The sequence below is a fragment of the Eleutherodactylus coqui genome, chromosome 8 (assembly GCF_035609145.1).
Source record: "Eleutherodactylus coqui strain aEleCoq1 chromosome 8, aEleCoq1.hap1, whole genome shotgun sequence".
NCBI lineage: Eukaryota > Metazoa > Chordata > Amphibia > Anura > Eleutherodactylidae > Eleutherodactylus > Eleutherodactylus coqui.
This window is the reverse complement of record NC_089844.1, coordinates 72,468,742-72,492,208: the sequence shown is the minus strand read 5'-3', so window position 1 is coordinate 72,492,208 and position 23,467 is coordinate 72,468,742. Positions and strand designations below refer to the sequence as shown.

General features: G+C 42.2%; 1 protein-coding gene across 1 annotated transcript in view; it reads right to left on the bottom strand.

Moving 5' to 3' along the window:
• CHN1 (chimerin 1) overlaps positions 1-23,467 on the bottom strand; it is an 83,349-nt gene that overhangs the window by 35,282 nt on the left and 24,600 nt on the right. Inside the window, exons 5-7 of the mRNA XM_066575813.1 lie at positions 19,027-19,058; positions 18,400-18,513; positions 7,864-8,152 (exon numbers count right to left, since the gene is read on the bottom strand). Coding sequence (XP_066431910.1) covers positions 7,864-8,152; positions 18,400-18,513; positions 19,027-19,058 — 435 coding nt within the window. The remainder of the gene's footprint in view (positions 1-7,863; positions 8,153-18,399; positions 18,514-19,026; positions 19,059-23,467) is intronic.

The window sequence follows — 23,467 nt, the reverse complement described above, 5'->3', positions numbered from 1 at the left end:
AATGGTATTGTGAACAATCAAATTGGACTGCTACGGAGTGGAACCAGGTTGTCTTCAGCAACATACTCAGGTTTAGTTTGGGCACTGACAGCGGCAGTACTCACGTCTGGAGACCTAGAGGTGAGCGCCTTTGCTGTGGATCGCCACACTGCCCCCGCTGCTAGTGTGGGACTATCGCATATGGCAGTTGGTCCCCCCTACTAGTGGTACGAGGGACAACAGCACCTTAGCAATAGGTTCAGGACATCCTGCAGCCACATGTTCCTCTCATGGCGGCTTCCAAGGGGCATTTCCCAGCAGGATAATACTCAGCCGCACACACAAGGGGGTCACAGAAGCCTCCACAACATGGTCACCAGATTTATCGCTAATAGAACATGTATGGGACCAGCTGATTTTGTTAATTTAGCACAGCTGATCTTATAAAGGTGAATGCTGATTTGTAACCGGACAACCACTTTCAGCTTTTTAATTAGTCTGTATTAAGAATTCTTCTGCCTATATGAGAGATTGTGATTTCTGTTCATGGCAATAATCACAGTAAAAATAATAAGATATAAAAAGAGTTACATAAAAAAAAATCTCCATGACAGATCTCAGCTGATACCATGCTTAATTCTTTTCACATGGTTGCAGTGAATTACATGTGGGATTTGCAGAGAGCAAAGAGTCTGTGTCCCTCTGATATGTATGGCCAAGTCATATCACTTTCTTAGAAACAAGAAACCAGTTTAAAAGTTTTCTGCTTTTGATACTGAAACAAAGCTAGAAATGTATTTCAGCAGAAGCGGAGAAGACAAGGAGCCTTTCATCAGGCTTATATAACCAATTCTTGGAATATCAAGTTATAATGGGATGATGTTTGCAAATAGGGCACAGAACGTCATATAGTTCGTGATTGCATGCGAGCGGCTGCCTTGTTGGATCCTGAATTGTACGGCATAAACATAACCAAAGAATTGGACCTCGTTTACATTCCATTTCGGAGCAGCTTTACAAATACTGGGGCTACGCGAGGATAGTTTACATTTACAAACCCTGCAAGAACTTTAGACCTGGTTAATGCTGCAGAATTTTGCACCGGATTCTGCAGCCAAATCTGAGGCGAAATCCCTTAAATTTTACTGAAGGTCTTGAAACTCTGCACCGTAGTTCATATGGCATGGATTTTACCACATTCGGGTTCTGAAATTTGTGTGGTAGAGCTATCAAGCCAATTCTTGGTGCGGCTTACGGATCCACATGAAAAGCAGATCAACTCCCTTAAGGGCCAAGCGCGGTAAGTTTACGGCACTTGGTCCTGAGCTTTAATCCTGGCCGATAGCATAAGTACGGCACAGGATTAAAGCTTCTGCAATCAAACAGGAGCAGATTGGGTCTTCAGCTGTCAGACACAGCCATGGACCCAGAGGAGAAGGGAGAAGCCTCCTTCTTTCTTGGCTAAAAAGTGCTCAAAGAGAGGAAGCAGAAATGATACTTTCAGTATTCGACCTGGCGAGCACATGACCGCCAGGTGCTCCCATCACAGCAGAATCATATCAGCTCTATTTGTAACTATTGTCCAAGTTACAGCGAAAAAGTGTGTAATAAATAAATAAAAAAACAATGTGAATGACTCCAGAGATCTTATACATCAAGAATGACATAGATGTTAAAGAAAATAGTTACAAAATTAAGTTAAAAAAATTACAGAATAAGATACAAATATATACATTAAGAAAAAAAATCTAATGCCAATGCCAGTAGCCATATGCGTCCTATAATCCAAAAATGATACAAATTATGTATCAAAACATCCAAAACAAAATGAGAAACCCATTCCCGTACTTTATTTTAGCGTAAATATACAAATTTTAAAAATAAGCTATAATTTTTTTTTAATTATTTTTTTAGCCTTTTAGCCCTAATAAAACTGGAAAGAAAGTCAGTGAAAAAAATAAATAAATAAAAAAGCCCTAGATGTCACAGGAAAAGAAAAAAAAAAAACACAGCAAAAATAATTTTGTAGCTGAAGAAAGTAAAATAGAGCAGTAAAACCACCACACGGGTAAAATCCCTAAACAGCGCCTGGTCCTTGAAGACCAAAACACCTTGGGTCCTTAAGGGGTTAAACTGTCAGATACGCGTTTTTCTGACATGGATCTGACAAGTAGACCGATGACAGGTAGAAAGTATCCAACTCCATAGACTGTGAAAAAATCCTTTATTAGGCCGCCTGCAGACAGGTCGGATCCGGCGGCGAGGATTCTCGCCACGGGACCCGAGTGCCTGCAGGGACCAGCGCGTACTTGCCTGCGGCTCTGGCTGTTTGATGTGACGGCTTGCCGGCGCATGCGCAGACCGGAGCCGGCGGTGGGTGAGTGACATTTCTGTGCGGGGCTCTGCGAGCCCCGCACAGAAATAGGACATGCTGCGGTTTGTTTGCTGCGCGAGATTTTGCGCGGCTGTCTGCATAGGATTGAGTTTGTTAACGAATCCTATGCAGGCTTCCAGCGGCGGAAATTCTACGGGAAATCCCGCCGCGGAATTTTCGCTCGTGTGCAGGCGCCCTTAGAGAACTTAAAAATGCAGAGACAGATATCCCCAGCACAAACATGGTGCAGATATATGACAAGTCCTTCTTCATTGCCATTGGTGCAGATTCTGATGTAGATCCGTTGCAGACTTTCCCCCCTTCAACTGAAAGGGAGAAATTAGCTGTTGATCCTTGTCAAAATCTGCACCAAATGATGCAGATTTTTGTGCCGATCCACACCAAAGTCCACGGTGCAGTATATGCTGCGGATTTTGGTGCAGATCCACACAGACATCCGCAACCTGTGAATGCACCTTTAAGTAGGGAAATCTAAGATACAGAAGACATACCTGTGAAGCTAAACAACCCAATCACATCACAAGATGCTTCGATCAATATCAAAAACAAAGACGAAAAATAAAAAGTTTAGGATTTTACATTTTCCAAGCTGCCAAGGTCTGACAGTCGAGAGCTAGTCAGCTGAAAAGACTTCGCGCTTTATATCCTTAATGAGCAGAATAATTTATAGACTGGTAAACTTTTCAGTCACTGCTAAAAATATCCAGACAGTAGAAGCTGCAAAAAACACTGAGATGTCAACTTTTCTCCAAATTGTTTTGCGAACCTTCCGTACTTTGATGTGCTACTTGACTGGAGGGAAGCCTCAGAATACAAATGGGTTAAACATCTGAATCAGACTTCAACTGAACTCCTAACTCCACTTAGAAACATGAAAATGTACAGTTGTCTAAGGGGTCACCCTTCATGACGTCATGAAGACCAGTCCTGACCCTGCAGACCTACTGTGGTTGCGGAGTTTATGACGTAGATGGAATAAAGCGGTCAACAGTGATTAAGTATCTTTGATTTAAGGGACCCTCCAGTCAGGAGCTCAGAATCGATATCCAAGTCAGTACTTACAGGCGATGATTACCTGCTACTTATTTTTCTCCAGATCTTGTCCTTTGGCTCTTTTTTAGCTCACTCTATTGAGATAGAGCTGTGATCTGTGACTAATGGGACACACCCTTACTGAGTCTGAGCCAGTGATGAGATGGGGGTGTGTCCCAGACTACTACAGATTAGGCACTGTAGCTAAATTATAGTCACAGATTACAGTTCTGTTTTAATAAAACGGAGCCTAAAAACAGCCAAGGAGCAAGAGGAGGAAAAATAAACCACAGGTAATCATCACCTGTAGGTAGTGACTGACACATTTTAACAGTAAGGGTGATCAATGAGTGGAACAGGTTGCCACAGGAGGTGGTGAGTTCTCCTTTAATGGAAGGGTTCAAACAGAAGCTTGACAGACATCTGTCTGGGATGATTTAAGCCCCATTTACACTGAAAGAGGATTGCTCAAACGACAGTTTGAGTGACAGTTTTGAGTGATCATCTTAGCATAGTCTATAATAGCTAATTAGCTACTAAAGAAATATGCAGGCGGAGCGGGGCACGATCTGAAAGAATCTTATCAGCGCTGCCGACTGTGATAACAGCCTGCACCACTGATAAGAGTTCACTCAGTTCTAGAAAACTAAAACTGAGCGAGGAAGGAATCGTGCACGAAAACTACACGATGTCCGTGCATTTAGACGCAATGGTTATCGCTCAAAAGATAGTTTTGAGCTAATTTTGAGTGATAATCATTGTGTCTAAATGGGCCTTTAGTGATCCGGTATTAGCGTATCTTGACACCACTGGAAGGTAAGGGTTTGACAGGAGGAGCGCCCGTCACACTCCCAGCTCCCGATAGGGTCAAGGCACAAAAGGTCCTCGCAGGACACTGTGGGTTGATTAGTCCCAGCGCTGCAGCCTTAACCTCCAGGTTACTATACTTCTTAGCCGTACATTATTACCTGTAAATGCTGCCATGTTACCGCTGTAATCTGGCAGCTTTTACATGTCATAATGTAAGGCTAAGAACTATAGTAACCCTCAGGCTAAGGCTGTAACGCTGGGACTAATGTATGCAGACGCTGCAGGTTCAGTGATCCGTCCCGGCCGGCATTTCATACAGGCGTGCTATGCTCCTTGCCGCCAGGTCACCTCTCTGTCCCGCCAGGTGGCTGACACCTCCGTGCAGCCTGCCGGAGGTCCGTTCCGCCGCCATCACTGATCGGTGACGCCCGCTCTCGGGTAAGGATAGTCGGTAGTGTTTGGCCTCCCTGCTCCCGACATCGCGCACCGCTTGATCAGCTAGAGGGTATTTCGTCCTCCGGCCAAGGCTCCTCCCACCGCCCGGGAAGGCAGTTGGTGCTGGGGGAGCAAGGCGGCAGCGTTGCCGGACGCTACATCGCATTTCTCTACTTCTTTAGTGGCCTTACAGGACGTGCTGCCTAACACCCTGTGCAGCCTATCAGGTTCAGGGGGCGTCACCTCTTGTCAATCTTGGCTCCACCAGGAATTCCTGGTGGCGTCAAGATACACCTATACCTAGTGATCCTGCATTGAGCAAGGGGTTGGAACTGATGACCTGGAGGTCCCCTTCCAACTCTATCATTCTATGATTCTATATAAACTTAGGGTCATTTTAAGTGTAGAATCACACATGCTGTAAAAAAAAAAAAGCCAAAACAAACAAATCTGTCTCAAAATCTGCATGTCTTACGTGCGCATTTAATGCGAAAAGCAGATTTCACTCTTTTCATTAATAAACTCATAAAAAGACTGGCATCAATTGTGCTGTTTGCAAGACACATTTGTGTTGTTGATCTGTCAGTAACATTAAAGGGGTTTTTCCAGGATTACAAGTTATCCAGTTGCCCCCTATTCTCCTCACTGTGGTGTTAATGTCCCACCCCGGGGTGGGGGGGACGGACGGACACTGAGTGGAGCACTGGTTGCGCAGCGAGACCGCCTACCAATCAAGTTATCCCAGTGTTTCTAAACTCCAGTCCTCACGAACCTCCAACAGGCCGAGTTTTCAGGATTTCCCCAGTATTGTGGAGGTGATGTAATTGTCGGTGCCTCAGACATTGCATGGGTGTTCTTACTATAGGATAGCCTGAAAACATGACCTATTGGGGGTCCGTGAGGACTGGAGGTGAGAAACACTGCTCTATCCTATTGATAGGGGATAACTTGTAATCATGGTACAACCCCTTTGAAGTTTTGCATTACACAACATAAACAGAACGTCTTCGCCTATGTTCACATAAGAACTGGGTTTTTCCTTTTCCTCCTCGGTTATGAAAACAGAATCCTATTTCTAAACAGATCTGTCTTATGATGTAAACACATGGAGCCGAACAGACCACATTGATTATAGCTTCCGTTGTGGTTTGGCATTCTTACAGACAAGATAGCGCAGCATGCTACACCATTTCATACAGGATTTTAAATGGAATTCAGTCCCCAATGCTGACGCGAATGAAGCTTCAAAGGGAACCTGCCAGTTATGGACATTTCCCCGGGTACGTGTTGTTTTCAAATGTCTATGACTCGGGACAGAGAGCCAACTTTAAAGTAGAGCTCTGTCCCGAGTCATAGAGGTGGGCCGTGCTGGCCACTCTCCACCGGCGCAGCTTTACTCCATGCTTGTGTATAGGGAGTCAACATGCTGCAGGTGGGGGGGGATGCTGGTGCGGCCCACCTCTGTCTCAGAGATCTGATCCAAGTCAAACTTTAAAGTGTGTATTCTAAAATGCCATATACATAGGGGCAATGCGCATATCTGTCCTGGGTTCATGCTGCCCATGGACAGATTCCCTTTAATGTACTTTTTTTTAACTTTTACAGTACTGATATGCCACAACAAAACATAAGCACTTACATATGATACATGAGCGCCATTATTATTTAGAAGGTGGAGCTAGATCACAAGCTATAGCTGTAACCATTCCAGCGCATGTACAGTACTTGAACAAATATGGGTAAAATGACGTAGATACCATGCATACGGTACAATTCCCTTAAACTGGTATCAGTGGGACCTGCGTGGTGCAGAACTACCATGTACTCCAGATTATCAGACAGTTCTAGATAATATATCACTTGTAAGGATAGAGCACCTTCACAAAGAAAGCCCAAAAGTAAAATATGCTACTATGAAACAATGTTTAAAAAAAAAAAAAAAAAAAATCTGAAAATGTCTTAACTGGTTATCACTGCTAAGTGCTCCGCTCCGGGCCTTGTCAAAATCTACATTACATTGCAATTCCATGCTAGAAACAAGCATTGGATTATCGGACCTATTGGACTATCAGATGCCAAAGTAAATGTTTTTTCCTGGCTTTTGTTTTTTTAGCCTCTTATTCATAAAGATGGCTTTTTCAACACAATGTTTTGTTTTTTTTAAAATTCTAATTCTTCCCCATGTTGCTCCCTGAACTACTGCGTTTAAGAAAATGAAACCTACCCCGATAATAAACCCTAGCCTGTTTTTTGGGTGTGGGGAGGAGCTTGAAATATAAGCGCCCCTCAATACTCCCCAAAAATAAGCCCTAGCTTATTACTCATTTCGCAGGCGCCGTCCCAGTCACTCTCGTTGCTCCAGGCGCTCCTGTAGTCTTCCGTGTCCTCCTCAGCATTGAGAATACATTCTCTTCATGGTTGAATAAATAACATCATTGAATAGCTGCGATTGGCTCATCGAGCGCCGGCTGTGATTGGCTGAAGCCACGGTCCTGAGCCAATCACAGCAATCTCTTGCTGGAGGCGGGGTATTCAATTCACGTTACATGGAAGAGAATGCTCTGTCAGTGCTGAGGACGACATGCAAGACTGCCTGAGTGCCTGTAGAGCAGCGAGAGAGACGGGGACAGTGCCTACTAGGTATGTATTAGGACCCCCCCTTAAAATAAGACACCGTGCCTCTTTTGGAGCAAAAATTATTATAAGACAGTGTCTTATTTTGGGGGAAACACGGAAAGCACCAATGCATGTACCTTACACAGACAGTGCCACCAAGCCCTCAGAAACTGATGGTGTGCAGTACACTGCACAGACTGAAAAGGAAGGGGGAGGCTCTGCACATATTCCAGAGCAGTGGTGATTGCTTACATGAATCCCCTATCTTTTTTCCCCTCACCACTACAATTATGAGATGACTCAGTATCCTAAATGTGCACTATCAAACAGCAATCACACCGCTCCGAAAATAGAAGAGACATTAGATCATAAAATGTCAATAACGGGCCATGCCGACCGTGTGGAATTTACTTTGTGGAAAATAACAGCACGTCAGGAAGCAGCCGTGATGATAACGTCCTTAAAACTAAACAAAAAGAAAACTCAAAAATACATGTGGACTAAAATACCCCTGGGACAGGATTTAATATAATCAACTACTCCACCTTTTTCCCAAAAGCAAAAAGTTAAAATAAAAAAAATTAAAAAAAGCTTACCCTCTTCTCAGCTACAGCATCTTCTCCTGAAGACTCCTTCTCGCCCTGCTCCTCTTTCACAGCTGGCATTTGCTTCCTATGTGCTGGCTCTCTACTTAAAGTTGTGTAGCCTATATGTTCGTAAATTGGGTTTATTGTCATCTTGGCAATGTACTCTGCCGCTTTCGTCTCGATGTACAGAGTGATCAAGCCATCGGTCACCAGGTCATGGATGGATTCAAATCTCTTCTCTCCAACAAAGTGTTTTCCGTCATGGTAAAGCCTGAAGTTTCTAGTCTGGTTTCCAAATCTGCCTCAATAAAGAAAGGAATACAAGATTTAATTTCAAGAAAACACTCTTTTTGCAATTTCTAGGAAAAGGAAAAAAAAAGGCAGCTTTTTTTTGCCTTCTGAGTATGTAACACTCTACTATGGGACTTGGGGCAGCCCAGTAACTAGAGAAGTAGCGGTCTGTGGAGTAATTTGTACAAGTCAGTTCATTACATCTTTAGAAAAAAAAAACATATCAGTCCAACTGAGAGTTTTTTTTTTTTACTCTTTACTGGCAGAACTGTGGCTTCTTTTAACACTCTGAGCTGAAGATGCTGCATGTTCTTACAAGAAACTCTACTATTGCAGTTAATCAATACGGTGAACTGTTGCAGCCCGAGAGCTCAGTGGTCTTGTCATTTACTAGGAAAAGCCTATTCAGGATTCAGCTTGGCTCCCGTGCCAACAATTACACTGAAAAGCATCTGCTGCCAGAATCTGCAAAAATGGGACAGAACGGCACAAGGGTAAGTATTCTTTATTTTTGGAGAGAGGCCAAGCGCTAACTCTTTGGTGTTTGACAAAAGAAGCTCTGTGGTGAGCCTGCTAAAAATCACGCTGTTTTTAGGAAACCTTTCATGTTCTGGCTGAAAGACATAAGTGGTGTGACATGGTGGGCTCAGCTATTTAAAAAATAAAAAAAAATAATTTTCTAAAGGGCTACAAGTCTTCAAAACAGAGTAAACAGCTCAAAGAGCTGCTAACAAATATATCCCCGAGTGGGGTTTATAATAAATCCGAGATGATGTGCCCCGTGCTTCGTGAAAAGCCACTTAGAGGCGACATGTTAAGTCCTGCTAGACAAGTGAGGAACTTTTTAACTCATCAAATATTTATAGTCAGCTCATCGCCCTAATGTGGTTTATTTCAAAAATTAAGGAAAAAAAATCATTTAATTACTTCCTGGAAACCCTGTGGGGAAACTTTAAGAAACCAAAGGCCCCATCCAAAGGGTGAGGCTGCCGAATAGAATCTTAAAGGAGGTTGGTCACTATACACACACAGTTCAGTGCTCAGTATTGCCTTGGTGTAGGACCTGAGACACAAAACGGTCTTCCACAACATCACCTTTATAGCAGAGTTTGGCTGTTCCTCACCTAGTTTTAAGCCTCCTGCACATAGTTGTTCGTTTCAGTTAATAACAGTGTTTGAAACTACATAGGAAAGGGGGGATAATGGGTAAAAATGAATACAATTTCTTGAGAACTATTTGTCCACCGTAACCATATACATAGATCCCGGGATAAACCCCCATGAAGGCCTATTGTAGTAGCCATCGATTCTCTAACAGTTAATCTCTTGGCGCATGTCGATAAATTACTTGAGAGATTTGTTATCCATCTTCCCTCCTATCTACGGGACTCCGGCCACCTAATTACTTTAATAGAAGATGTACAATAGACAAACGAGATGTGGTGGGTCACCTTCCATATGAACTCTTTGTATATAAATATCTCTTAATGCTTAATTAATCTCTTGATTGTATATAAATGACTCCTTAAAGCTGGATCACCAAAAGCAATTTATTCTGGATTCAATTTATTTTAACGCACAATTATTTTAAATATGAGGATAATTTTTATCTCTAGGTTAAAAGGGACTAAATCTGCACCCAGTTATGCAGATCTTTTTATGGGGGATTGTGAATCGGGGAGAGGGTTAACATACACCAATATGGTATTTTACAATAGATTAATAGAGGATATATTATTAATATGGAAGGGTTCTAGATCTGATCTTGATGATTTTTAATGGAGAATTTGAATCGAATAACTGTGCTTTAGGGTTTACATCCACTATCCATAAAAACAAAAAACATTTTTTAGATTGACGTATTTTTATATAGAGAATTTTAAGGCCTCATGTCCACGGGGAAAATCAGGCCCGCCGCGGATTCTTCATTAAGAATCTGTAGCGGATCCCTCCTGCACCGCGGACATGAGGTCTAAAAAGAAGAATAAACTCACCTCTCCGGACCCTGCGGATCTTCCTTCCTTCGCGGACGGATCTTCTTTCTTCGGCCCGATAGATGTGTGCGGCACGCTCTGGCGTGCCGGGCACATCCGCCGGGCCGAAGAAAGAAGTTCTGGCCGCGAAGAAGGGAAGAACCACATCGTCCGGAGCAGGTGAGTTTAATTCTGGTACGGGTCTCCCGCGGATCCGGACGGCTTCCATAGGCTTCAATAGAAGCCTGCGGGAGCCATCCCCGTGGGAGACCCGCACGAAAATGGAGTATGTCCATTTTTTTTCCCGCACGCGGATCTGCGCCTGATGGGAAAAATGACATCCATTAGGTATTTTACTACCTGCGGGTGTCCAATGCATCCCTATGGGGCGCGGATCCGCGTGCGGGAGAACCGCTGCGGATTTAAAGCCCGTGGACATGAGGCCTAAGATTCAAACCAGAACATAATTTTAAAAGACACTGAACCAAGTTACCTGGAATTTACCAGCAGTCACCACTGTAGTTGGAAATGCAGTATCCCGTTCGGACAGATGAAATGTATTAGGAGGAATTGCTCCTCTGACTCAGTGTTACAAGATCAATTGGCAGTCCTCTACAAAGGGGAATCCCAGGAATCTAATTAAGGACTCTGTCCTTAGGGTTTCTAGACCTAATGTTTGATATCCAGGAAAATGGAGTCAAAACTCCAAAAGATCGAAATCAAGTGAGATTTATTACAGACTATAAAATGTCCACAACAAGAAATGTATGTAATTTTATGCCCAGATTGCCCAATCTTCTTGGTGAGCCCGTATTGGGAAGATCTTAACAACATAAACCCCAATTTATGTTCAAAACCAAATTGGCCCCTACTCTCCAAAGTCTAAGAATTTTAATAAAATTGACTGCATTAATAATGGCGATACTGTTAAGAAAAGTCTTGCAGGAAAGTCCCTTTTTCTTCCCCCAGGCTCTTTAAGATGCAATCATAAGAGATGTAAAAGTTGTCCATCCATTCTTGAAAATGTACAAGGAGTGAAAATGCACCATTCGGAAAAAAAATTGACCTCAGGCATCATATGGATTGTAGCTCTAATAATGTAATTTATTTACTACAATGTCCTTGTAAGCTACAGCACAGTGGACGCACTATTCATACATGGAGGAGGCATCTGAGCGAACATCGATCGAATATCAACAACCATTTCCCAGGGAACTGTACCACAAGTTAGCATCCTTTTAGACCAGTCGATTATCGTTTAAACGAGCGAGTGGCGTCACGGCTAGCTTGTTCGCTCTCATGCAGACACATTGTTTGGACGATTCTAATAAAACAGATGAACGAAAAGTGAACGGTTATCGTTCAGTCGCTGGCTCGCATTTAGACCATATGATTATTGTTTGAGTGATAATCATTCTGTCTAAAAGCACCTTCAAGCGCATGGGCCACCGCACAATTCCCAGCACAGCGGGTGCCCAGGAACTCTGCAGGGAGATACATCAAAGGGGCAACAGGGGGTAAAGAGGTCCAGCAGTCACTTCATTTTCAGGCCACTCTCATACATGCCGCTTTTTGCAGCGTTTATCCCAACGTTTCAAACGTCGCACTAAACACTGTTAAGTATCCTCCATTGATTTCAATGAGGCTCCTCGGATAAGCTTTCTAACGCCATAATTTTCTATTTTCGTGCGTTTCAACACACCTCATCACCCATTGACAGCATTTGTTTCCACACCCCATCACTACAAACATTTAAAACACAGTTCGGAAACCAGGCTTTTTAAGAGACGCCTGTGTGACAGTGACCTTAAAGGGGTTGTCCTACGCCGAAACGGGCTTTTTTTTTTTTCAATAGCCCCCCCGTTCGGCGCGAGACAAACCCGATGCAGGGGTTTAAAAAAAAAACAACGCATAGTACTTACCCGAATCCCCGCGCTCCGGTGACTTCTTACTTACCTTGCGAAGATGGCCGCCGGGATCTTCACCCACGGTGGACCGCAGGTCTTCTCCCATGGTGCACCGTGGGCTCTGTGCGTTCCATTGCCGATTCCAGCCTCCTGATTGGCTGGAATCAGCACACGTGACGGGGCGGAGCTACGAGGAGCAGCTCTCCAGCACGAGCGGCCCCATTCAGAAGGGAGGAGACCGGACTGCGCAAGCGCGTCTAATCGGGAGATTAGACGCTGAAATTAGACGGCACCATGGAGACGGGGACGCCAGCAACAGAGCAGGTAAGTGGATAACTTCTGTATGGCTCATATTTAATGCACGATGTATATTACAAAGTGCATTAATATGGCCATACAGAAGTGTATAGACCCACTTGCTTTCGCGGGACAACCCCTTTAAGGCCAATTTAGACAATGATTATCGCTCAAAAGATGTCTTGAGCGATAATTGTTGTGTCATTTACAGCATAAGATGATCGCTCAAACATTGAAGATGGTCCATCAATATTAGATCATTGGGGTCTGTCACCCGATACCTCTGCTGGTCAGCTGTTATGTGGGCCAGTGCTCTCTAAGGCTGCCTGTCCACGGGCATTGCAGTATCCGCCCAGGAGCAGGAACCAGCAGGCGGATCTCCAATGTCAGCCTTTGACAGGCTGACTGCGGAGAATCGCGGTAAATTCCATGTCGCTGGAACATTTTTCCTATTGGCGTCAAAAGCAAACATAGTCCAGGTGGGATCTGTCAAGGGCGACGAGCTGGTCTGTTGTCGAAGTCTGATACCTGCCATTTATAAAGTTATGGCATATCCTAGTGATATGGCATAACTTTATGAGAGAGGAGGAAATCACTCTAATAAACTCTGGTAGATAATACATTAATTTCCTAAGATTTTATGAGAAAGATGGGAATTCGCATTCAGCATATACATAAAAGACACAACTAACAAGCGAAAATGCTTAAGGCCGCCTGTCCACAGGCGGGTCGGATTTCACAAGTGGATTTCTGCCACGGAAGAACATTAAAAGTAATTGCGATTTATCGCAGGACTGACATTAAGTGGAAGCTTCAAAGCGTAGATTCGCAGCAAGCCTAGATTTTTATTACGCGAGTGGAAAACCGCAATGGATTTCCGCTTGTGATCACCGGACTGCGATTTCCATAAGCATCTTATGGAAAGCGTTTCATGCGGGACCCGCGTGCAGATTATTGTCCCCGATTCCGCAGTTAACAATCGCCCGTAGACAGCAGCCCTAAGGCTAAAATACTTTTAACATAGAAATGGTCTGCAAAATGTTTATGTAGCCAACAAGGCAAGTTGGTAAATATATATTTGTATATAAAACACAGCTGTACGCTGCATGCATACATCACTTACACTGAATACAGAAACAATAAAGCAAAACGGCAGCTGCACCAAAAATGTGTTGTGTCTAATAAACCAATACGGGTTATCTACAGAAAATGGCATCTATATTCTTGAACACAGCACTACATACTGTATGGGTCTAGTTATAATCGCATTTAGCATATTCAACGCCATAAACGAATTAACGATGCATGCATGAGGGGAAAAAAAAAAACAACAATGAAGCTGAGTCTGAAAGTGCAAGCAAGTCCATGGAGGAAATAAGATTTTTCAGAACATTGGAGTAATTGAAAACAGCAAGTTAAATGGGTCGTTCCACTTCTAAGATTGATGATAGCTGATGGCCGAGGCTTCCTTTATTGCCAGAAGCAGACGGCTCCGTATGTTGCGCCGCGGCCCAACGTAGTACTGAAGACTAAGTGGTCGCCCAGATTATATATATTTTTTAAATGATTATGCCTCCCTGTCCCAAACTACACTTTATTAACATACTTAACGTGGCGCTGGAGTGCCGTTTCGATGCTCCCAAAATCCAGTCACATGGGTTTCCAATGCAGTCTGTTTATAGGACATCACTAATGACATCCTGTGTCAGGTATCAAAATTAGCTGCAGCGGTCACGCGGGTGAACAACCATGTGACTGCTGCAGAGAAAGTAAACAGAACGACTAGAGGATGGAGAAAGCATGGGACAGTAAGGTCTTAGCGGAGATAGGTTTGTTTTTTTCATAAATATTTCATCCACTTCCCACTCCCATCAATGTATCTAAATAATGGAAAACCCCTTTAAGTGTCATTGACGCGACATTGAATGTGACTCAGCCTGCAGTACCACATCAGGCCACTGCACAATGTACAGAGTTGTTTGCGTTCAGCAACAAAGCAACTCCATACATTAAAAATCTGCCCCCAGGCCTGGCAATCAGTTCATTGGCGGGGGTCCTGGGTTGTAGACCCACACCGATAAACTATTGATCACCTATCTCGAGGACAGGTCAATCTATCTTAGATGTAAGACCACCACAAAAGCATTGTCCAGGGTAGTAAACTCCTGGAAGTCACGCATGCCGTTCTCCACAAAATGATGTAGAATACTTTAAAGGCAATTCCAGGGTACTTATAGACAGGACATTTATTGCTCTTGTGCTTTCACATGATAGTCACTCAGAGGTGGAGCAGGTTGGAGATCTCTTCCTGGTGCCCACCTCCATTCACTGTAAATAGGCAGTCATTCATGGGTGAACGCCTGTCTGCTTATACTAGACGAGAAGTCGCTCACTAGTCGCTTCTAATCGGCCAGTGTAATAGTACCCTCGGTGCTAGAAGAACACATTTTAAAGAAATATTTAAGATAAGCGATTTGTCATTCAGAGTTGTCATTTATTGCAGCTTTTTAGACAGTATGTCACTTTTGACATGAAAGCAAGAGAACAAGCAGCATATTATTGCAGAAATGAAGATTCTCCTATTTTCCCATGTAAAATTGGCGCATAGCTCAAGATTTGAACCCCCGTTTTGTGCAACTGCATGGCAATTTTGGCCTAAGTGCATGAAGTTAGAAGGTGTTCCTCTGGAGTCCAGCAGGGCGTTCTTACACTTGCACTGGCGTATCGGTGAGAAGTCATGCTGGATGAATGGATAGATAGGAGATATGTAGGGGTTTTCCTGTAGATTTGCCTTTATAATATTTGTAAAGAATCCAAATGCTTTAATGAAACAATTGAAACCCAGTTTCTCGGTCTGCTACACATAGGAATAGAAACCATGGTAACTTGACACTGCAACAATCATCGAAGGAAGAAAAGAACAGAAGGATCCGTAACACCACCACCTACTTTCTGAGAACATAATGCTTTTCTTCATCCTCCTACCTACCAAACAGAACTAGGGAGGAGAAATCTGCAAGATCTGTAAATGCTGATGTCAGATCATCACTGTATGTAGCCACTAGATAACATTAAGGTATTACAAACCATAAGCCGCTGTCCTAATGGCGGATATTTAGGTGCAGAGAGAACCAATAAACGGTTGATTTTTTTATTCCACTTGTCCTCAGTGCATTGTGTTACAGCAGGCTATTTATTGTACCTTTTGAACTCTTCAACTCTGCAGCTTACCGTCCAGCTAATAACCATTACTTTTATATAGTGACACTGTAGACCCGTTTTCCTTTTATTGCTGCACTTGCTCAGAGGAAGATCATAACAGAACTTTAATGCCTGGGTCAAGGAAGGGGGAAAATAAGTATCCAGCTTTAAGTTCACTATCCTCAGTACATTATCCCAGGTTAATTATAGTCGGTGCTGTTAACCACAAAGTAACTGGAACAGCACATATATTTTTTTTCCCACAACAGTGCCATTCTTGTTTATGGGCTATGCCTGGTACTGCAGCTCAACCCCACTGTTTCTCTACTCGGATCAACCTCTTCCAAATCATAATGTTAGGGCCTGTCCTAGCAAAGTGCTATATTATAAGAATCCTGTCCAAACAGCAGGCAGCATATTATATAGCAGGAGGAGCTCAGCAGATTGATATATAAGTTTTATTTTAAAAGATTCTGAATAACTTTTTTTTTTTTTTACTTTAAGCCTCTGCACATTTTGAGCTGAAAAGTCCAATGGGCAGTCCTATCAGTGATTGACAGTATATCTGTATATAACTGTACATACAGGGGGGTAGCTACCACTCACTGATAGGACCACTCATTGGACTGTGCTAAAAAAAAAAATCTGTCTTCACCTAACTGTACAGTAGAAGAGGAAGCTAAAGATGTGACTGCACTCTTCTCTCTAGTGCAGGCACAGCTGTTCCAGTAGAAAAGGGTATTAATAAATGTCTACGTTATATTTTATTTATTTATTTTAATTCCTCCTGTGCCCCCAATCTGTCTGTTCCACCACCGATGGGGTTTTAATAATGTTCTGTACCACTTCTGCTACTGTCCCTAGGCACTGTGTCAGGAGAAGCTGTTCTGTGCTGCAGACGGCTTCTCCCCTTCACAGCACCCATTCACCGCCGGACAAAGCACCAACACCCATAACTCATCAAGTTTTAATTTCTTAGGTTCTTTTCCCTTCTGCATTGGAAGTTCCATTTGGGGCCCCTGGCACAGTTTTCTTTAGAAATTATGGACAAAACACCAGTTTATCAGAAGCCCATTACAGTTAATGGGATCCATCCGGCACCATTTGTTTCCATCATTGGACATATCCATTTACTGCAGGGTTTTACTTTTTCTGCTGCTATAAAGGAACTGTAGAATGGAAACCCAAATGCAGATATGAACGGAGCCTTATACTAATGTCAATAATGGCAAAAGGGTTGGTTTTTGAGCTTAAAAAAAGTCATCAAATCTTATTTGTTTTTACACTTATCTAGTCCTCACAGGTAATGCAGTGTCAGCTTTGACCGTGGCACCTAAACAGTTAACTGGTGCGATCAGAGCTAACTCTGACTGAGGAACACCGGACCCTTATTCTCAGGATCGGTGGAACTCTCAGGGGGTCAGATCCCCACCAATGAGCAACTTATTATTCTGGTGCAAACCCTTTGAGTACATACTAAGGTTCCCAGGAGCAGCTCATTACGACTATCCACTTTTATAAAGTCTGTTGCATTTACTAACCCTAAATTCACAGGCCAAAAAACTATCCTAACCTTGATATGCATTTACAACGGAGCTTGAATCAATGCATGAGTGTAGGTAAGCAACCTACAGTATGCACAAACCCAGCAGCTAACTGAAGACCATTTAAACTGGGGGTCTTAAATGTACTACTAACAAGTCTTTTCCCATCTGCCCAGTTCTATAGATTTATGTAGTGCTCATTCATTACTTGCTCTACATGCCATATACACGATCCTGCAATTCATGACTATTTGCAACTATACAAACGTAAAACCTTCACATGGTGCTGAATTCCCCTCGGCACGTGTTTGCTGAATATAACAACCTGTATTACGAGGAGCACGTCAGTAGATAACGCGGTACCCATGGCAATGCTCCCAGAGCCACTGACATTTTACATGTTGCAGAGTTGTTTAAAAAGGCAGTGTAGGTAGAATACATGGATAACTTGTTACATAATGTTATAGGCCATTTCACTGACTTTACAAAGCAAGAAAATTAGATTCACGAGTCCTTGAAATGCTTTAGTTGTGTTGAAAAGGAGACACGTGAACATGACTTGTGAGGTCTTTTCTATATATAAACGTGACTAGAGTCTTTGAAGAACCCCGCTGCATCAGTTCTCATCCAGCTACTCGGCAGTATGCTCTAGCAATTGTTAGAGAAGCTCAATGGCATGGAAATAACAGATCCTCTAAAATAAATAGAGACCCCCCTTAGCTAGACTCCCCTCGAAATACAGACCCCCAGACCACACATTCAGATATAGTCCCCACAGTATTTCTGTGCTCCTGGAGCATGCATCAAGATGTTGCCTGTGGCAGGGTCCGTGAGTGAAAAGGAGTGCGGATGGGTAGAGGCGAGTATATTCGGCACCCAGGAGATGTACCTTCCATTCCAAGAACTCTCCCTAAAATTCAGGGAGAGTTGGAAAGTATGGATATACAATATCAGTCGCTGAAAAAGGACACAAAATATAAGGGTACCTTTACATAGGATGAGTGTTGCCCCTGTGCTTTCCCACAGGAGCAATAGTTGTTCGGTGAATAGAGGTGAAGCAGCTGCTCTCCTCCATTCACTATGAACAGGCACTCATTCAAAGATGAACTGCCTGTTCACACTAGGCCAGAAGTCGCTCACTAGTCCTCTCGTTTCAGTGAGCTGAAACAAACAACTAGTGACTAATGAGAGATTTCTCGCTCAGTACCCAGCCATATCCCACGTTTACACAAAACCACCATCACTTAAAATCGCCAGTTTGAGCGATTTTTCAGCCGATAGTTGGCCCACGTAAAAGTACCTAAAGTCAGCAACAGAAATCAAATTTCTTACCTCAAAGCTAAGGTATATGTTCCGGGTTGACGCTGACTTTCACGAATTAAGTAACTGCCTTCTGCAACACTTAGTAGTTGGTCTGTTTCTTCCCTTGATATCATACCAAAAAATCTAAAAAGGCACAAACAGATCTCAGTCAGCTGACATGACATTACAGAACTCTGGGTTGTGCATTGTAAAATATACAGTTGATTCTCATTAGTTGGAACAAATCATTATCTACGATGCTCATCTTAGTATTACATAGTATGACAACCTATTTACAGGCAGCTCAGAGGAACACGATGAACCCTTTTACAATGGGGTCCGCCAGTGTTCATGGTGTGATGGATCCACAACGCTGATATCAACAGATCCTTACTGGTGATAATACAGAACATCTGGGAAGACATCCCATAACAAAATCCGATCATAATAGCTACTAGCACTTCATTTAGTTAATCTGATGCATCTTATCATTCTTATCATGTACTCCTGTGCCAGATACAAATGCTGGACTATCAGAATTTCTGAACTATTGGATAGCAGAATACAAGTAATTATATTGTAATGCATTGTTTTCACATGGAAATAAAGAGAATGAAGCATAGTCTGCACTTTTATAGAGTGTTGCTGTATACTCACTCTCTTCCATAATACTTTGGTCTGTTTTCCACCTGCAAAATAAACACATTAATAAGTTATCGAGGCTATTTGAATTTCCAACTAATACTAATATTATAGCGGCAGCAAGACTAAACCAAAATACCACCTGAAGAGCTTAAAGGCCATGTACACTTTTGAACCCTTTTTTTTTTTTTTAAACACTGTTTTGGGAAATGGACTTTTTATGTGGTTTTCATTAAAAACATCTGATTGTTTGATTTCTATGATTGTACTGTTTTCCAAGATCTGACGACTGGAAGACTGAAATCTTAGCAAATTCTGTCAGTCAGAGTAAACAGACAGCTCCTTCCCTAGCCTGCTTCCCTGTTGTGAACATGTCTTCAGTACCTTTCTACTGAGCTATTACAGAGAGCTGTACGACAGTGCCGTGGGATGATGGAGGAGATCAGGAGGATAGAGAGCAGAAAAAAAAGCTACTATTGGAAAGGGCTGTAATTCACTCTGGGTGACTTTTCAGCAGTGAAGGGGAACGGACCAGCAGCTACTCAAAGAGGATGACATAGAGGAGAGAAAGCTGTGTAGTAGTAAGTGGGTGTGGTTATGTTACACAGCCTCTGAAAGAAGAGACCAACTGGCCAGTGCTGGAAATGCCCATGAGTCAAAAACTTTAAAGGGAATCTGTAAGCTACCATGAGCCCCATAACTAAGCATATGGGCTTCAAAAATAGCTAACCTGCTGAGTTTGTGGATGTAAGTTGTAAACGTACCTTCCCCGCCATTCCTTCAGTGTCTGCGCTCAAACCGGCTGCTGCAGCACATTGAGTGGCATGCCAAGTAGTCCTCCCATTCTAAGTTTAGTGGCCGGTTTAACACCAGGGAAACAGTGTGTAAGGCAAATATAAAATTTCCATGTTCAGACTAAGCTACTTTGAACATATTAAAATAAAGGTTTATAATTATGGGCTGTGTTTAACTACAAAATATAGTTTCAACAGGGCACTGCCTTTTAGTCATTTACAAGGATTTATACCCATTCGCTTAAGACCCGTTTATCCATAACTTTATTAACAGATAATGCTTTTTCTCCATAATTCCTTACTCATGCTGGTCTCTAGGGTTTGGGACATGTCAAGGTGTTCATATGTCTCCATGGAAACAAACATATCAGAATTAAAACAATAGGCTATATGCAGGTTAGAGAAAAAAAAAATTGAGATTTTTCTCTTAGCACTCAAAAATCAGTTCTCCACAAATGATCATACATTAGTTACAAGAAAGTCTAAGAAGCATCAAAGGATTCATTTTTATATTAGACTAGCTGATATACCCGGCTTCGCCCGAGTTAATTTGGTACTGGTGTTTATCTGGTGTTCACACGGAAAATCTTATGAAGTCGTGGTTACTTTAGAGATTCTGAGGAAAAACATATGTTCCCCATTTTGCATAGTTCTCTGCGTTACCCAGGAAACCCCACGTGGAGGCAACCATGCGACGTTTCCTTTATATAAAATGACATCAGGAAGTGAGAGAATTAGATTACGTACATAAAATTTGGACACATTCTTTTGCGCTTAGAATTGAATAATCGAGTTGGTACCAATTAACTTTTCATACTTAGGACACAATCAATGCTCGTGCCAAATTTCATGTTTCTATGACATTGGGAAGTGAGACATTTAGATTCCGTACGTAAAATTTGTCATGCTAATTCTTTTGCGCATAGAACTGAATAATGGAGTTGGGACCCATTAGCTTTTCCTATTTATGACATAATCAATGCTCGTGCCAAATTTCATGTTTCTATGACACCGGAAAGTGAGAAAAATACATTCCGTACGTAAAATTTCGACGCCAATTCTTTTGCGCTCGAATTGAATAATCGAGTTGGGACCTACTAGCTTTTCCTATTTATGACATAATCAATGCTCGTGCCAGATTTCACGTTTCTATGACATCGGAAAGTGAGAAAATTAGATTCCGTACGTAAAACTTGGACGCTAATTCTTTTGCGCATAGAATTGAATAATCGAGTTGGGACCCATTAACTTTTCAAATTTATGGCACAATCAATGCGCGTGCCAAATTTCATGTTTCTATCACATTGGGAAGTGAGAGAATTAGATTATCTATGTAAAATTTGGACGCTAATTCTTTTGTGCATAGAATTGAATAATGGAGTTGGGACCCATTAGATTTTCCTATTTATGACATAATCAATGCTCGTGCCAAATTTCCTGTTCCTATGACACCGGAAAGTGAAGAAATTACATTCCGCACGTAAAATTTGGACGCTAATTCTTTTGCGCATAGAATTGAATATTCGAGTTGGGACCCATTAGCTTTTCCTATTTATGACATAATCAATGCACGTGCCAAATTTCCCGTTTCTATGACACCGGAAAGTGAAAAAAATTACATTCCGCACGTAAAATTTTGACGCCAATTCTTTTGCGCATAGAATTAAATAATCGAGTTGGGACCCATTATCTTTTCCTATTTTTTACATAATCAATGCTCTTTCCAAATTTCACGTTTCTATGACACCGGAAAGTGAGAAAATTAGATTCCGTACGTAAAATTTGGACGCCAATTCTTTTGCACATAGAATGAATAATGGAGTTGGGACCCATTAGCTTTTCCTATTTATGACATAATCAATGCTTGTGCCAAATTTCCTGTTTCTATGACACCGGAAAGTGAAGAAATTACATTCCGCACGTAAAATTTGGACGCTAATTCTTTTGAGCATAGAATTGAATAATCGAGTTGGGACCCGTTAGTTTTTCCTATTTCTGACATAATTAATGCTCCTGCCAAATTTCGAGTTTCTATTACATTGGGAAGTGAGAGAATTAGATTCCGTACGTAAAATTTGCACGCTAATTCTTTTGCGCATATTATTGAATAATCGAGTTCGGACCCATTAACTTTTTCTATTTATGACATAATCAATGCTTGTGCCAAGTTTTAAGTTTCTATGACATTGGGAAGTGACAGATTTAGATTATGTTTGTAAAATTTCGACGCCAATTCTTTTGCGCTAGAATTGAATCATCGAGTTGGGACCCAATTACTTTTCAGTGAGTGAGTGAGTGAGTGAGGGCTTTCGTCTTTATATATATATAGATGTACCACTACTGGATGAAGCATAAGGCACTCACTGCTAGTTTTATATAGTTCTACGTTCTGCATTGGTGAAGGGGCTGTGTGACACAACTGAGCTGTAGCTGCCAGAATTCAGAATGCCCATGGCTGCCCAACTAGACAACTGGCAGCATTTTGTGGGAGCCTGTATTGAGCTAGTTTGCCTCCCATTACAAGCCGCTTATAAAATACCTAGTGCAAATTTTTGGAAAAACTTGCAACAAATCTACATTCGGGTTTTAATTTTTGCATTGCATTGGCCGAAATCCGCCATGAAAATCTGCGAAAGAATTGACATACTGCAGTTTGAATGCAGAGACCTCACTCATGGAGTTAAAAGGGAACCTCTCAGCCCCAGAAGCTAATGTTGTAGGCTCACAGGAGAAGGGGCGCTGAGTCGAAGTATGTGATTTTAGTACTTGCCTTTTTAGCCCTTTCATTATGTGTGCTCAGACTTCTACATGCAGTGGCTTTGTAGATGCCTTCCTCCACATTTCCGATGTGCAAGTAGATAAATCACATCCTCAGACTTTAGTTTATGGAAAAGTCTCCACCATATTAGCAAAGGATATGAATCAAGGACATCATTTTCACTTATAGCTGAGCGTCCGAATCAAACTAACATCTATGCAAATGAGAAGTAATTACAGTCTGTAATGTAATATCCTATACCAGCTGCTGCTTATATATATAGCATGTCGAAGTTTCAGATAGTCCACATTAACATCCATTTAAGATCAGTACATGAAGGGTGAACCCGGGAAACAGCTGCATCTAGAAACCGGTTATATTAACAAATCAATATGGCACAATAAATAGACTCACATATCAATGGAACTAAGAAAGCCGTCAAGCTTTGAGACAGATTATCTATATATACTGTATTAGAGAGGAAATCATTTATGTCAGGGTACATTCATATGCCTGTATATTCAGTCTCTGCTACATCTGTTTAATTATTTTGAAGAAATAAATGGCTATCACAAGGAGGGAACATACGGCCCGTGAATGCAACCGTACCCAATTGGAACTCAGCAGGGAGCAGGCTGAAGATAGAGTCTGACAGCAATTAAAAGAAATCTTTATTAACAGGGATCCGTGATTAAAAACACAGACTGTAGCGCCCTGCAGGGCGTTCTTCATCACAGATCTATGCTAGGAGCGAGAACTGCTAATTGTAATTGAGAGTGTTTGAGCCGGGTCTTCTGGTTGATCCTCCATCAGGTGCAGCTTGCTTTCCATGCACTTAACTCCTATGATAGGTGGTGAATCGCGCGTCGGGGTGCAGGAGCGCACTACTAGTACATTTGTAATC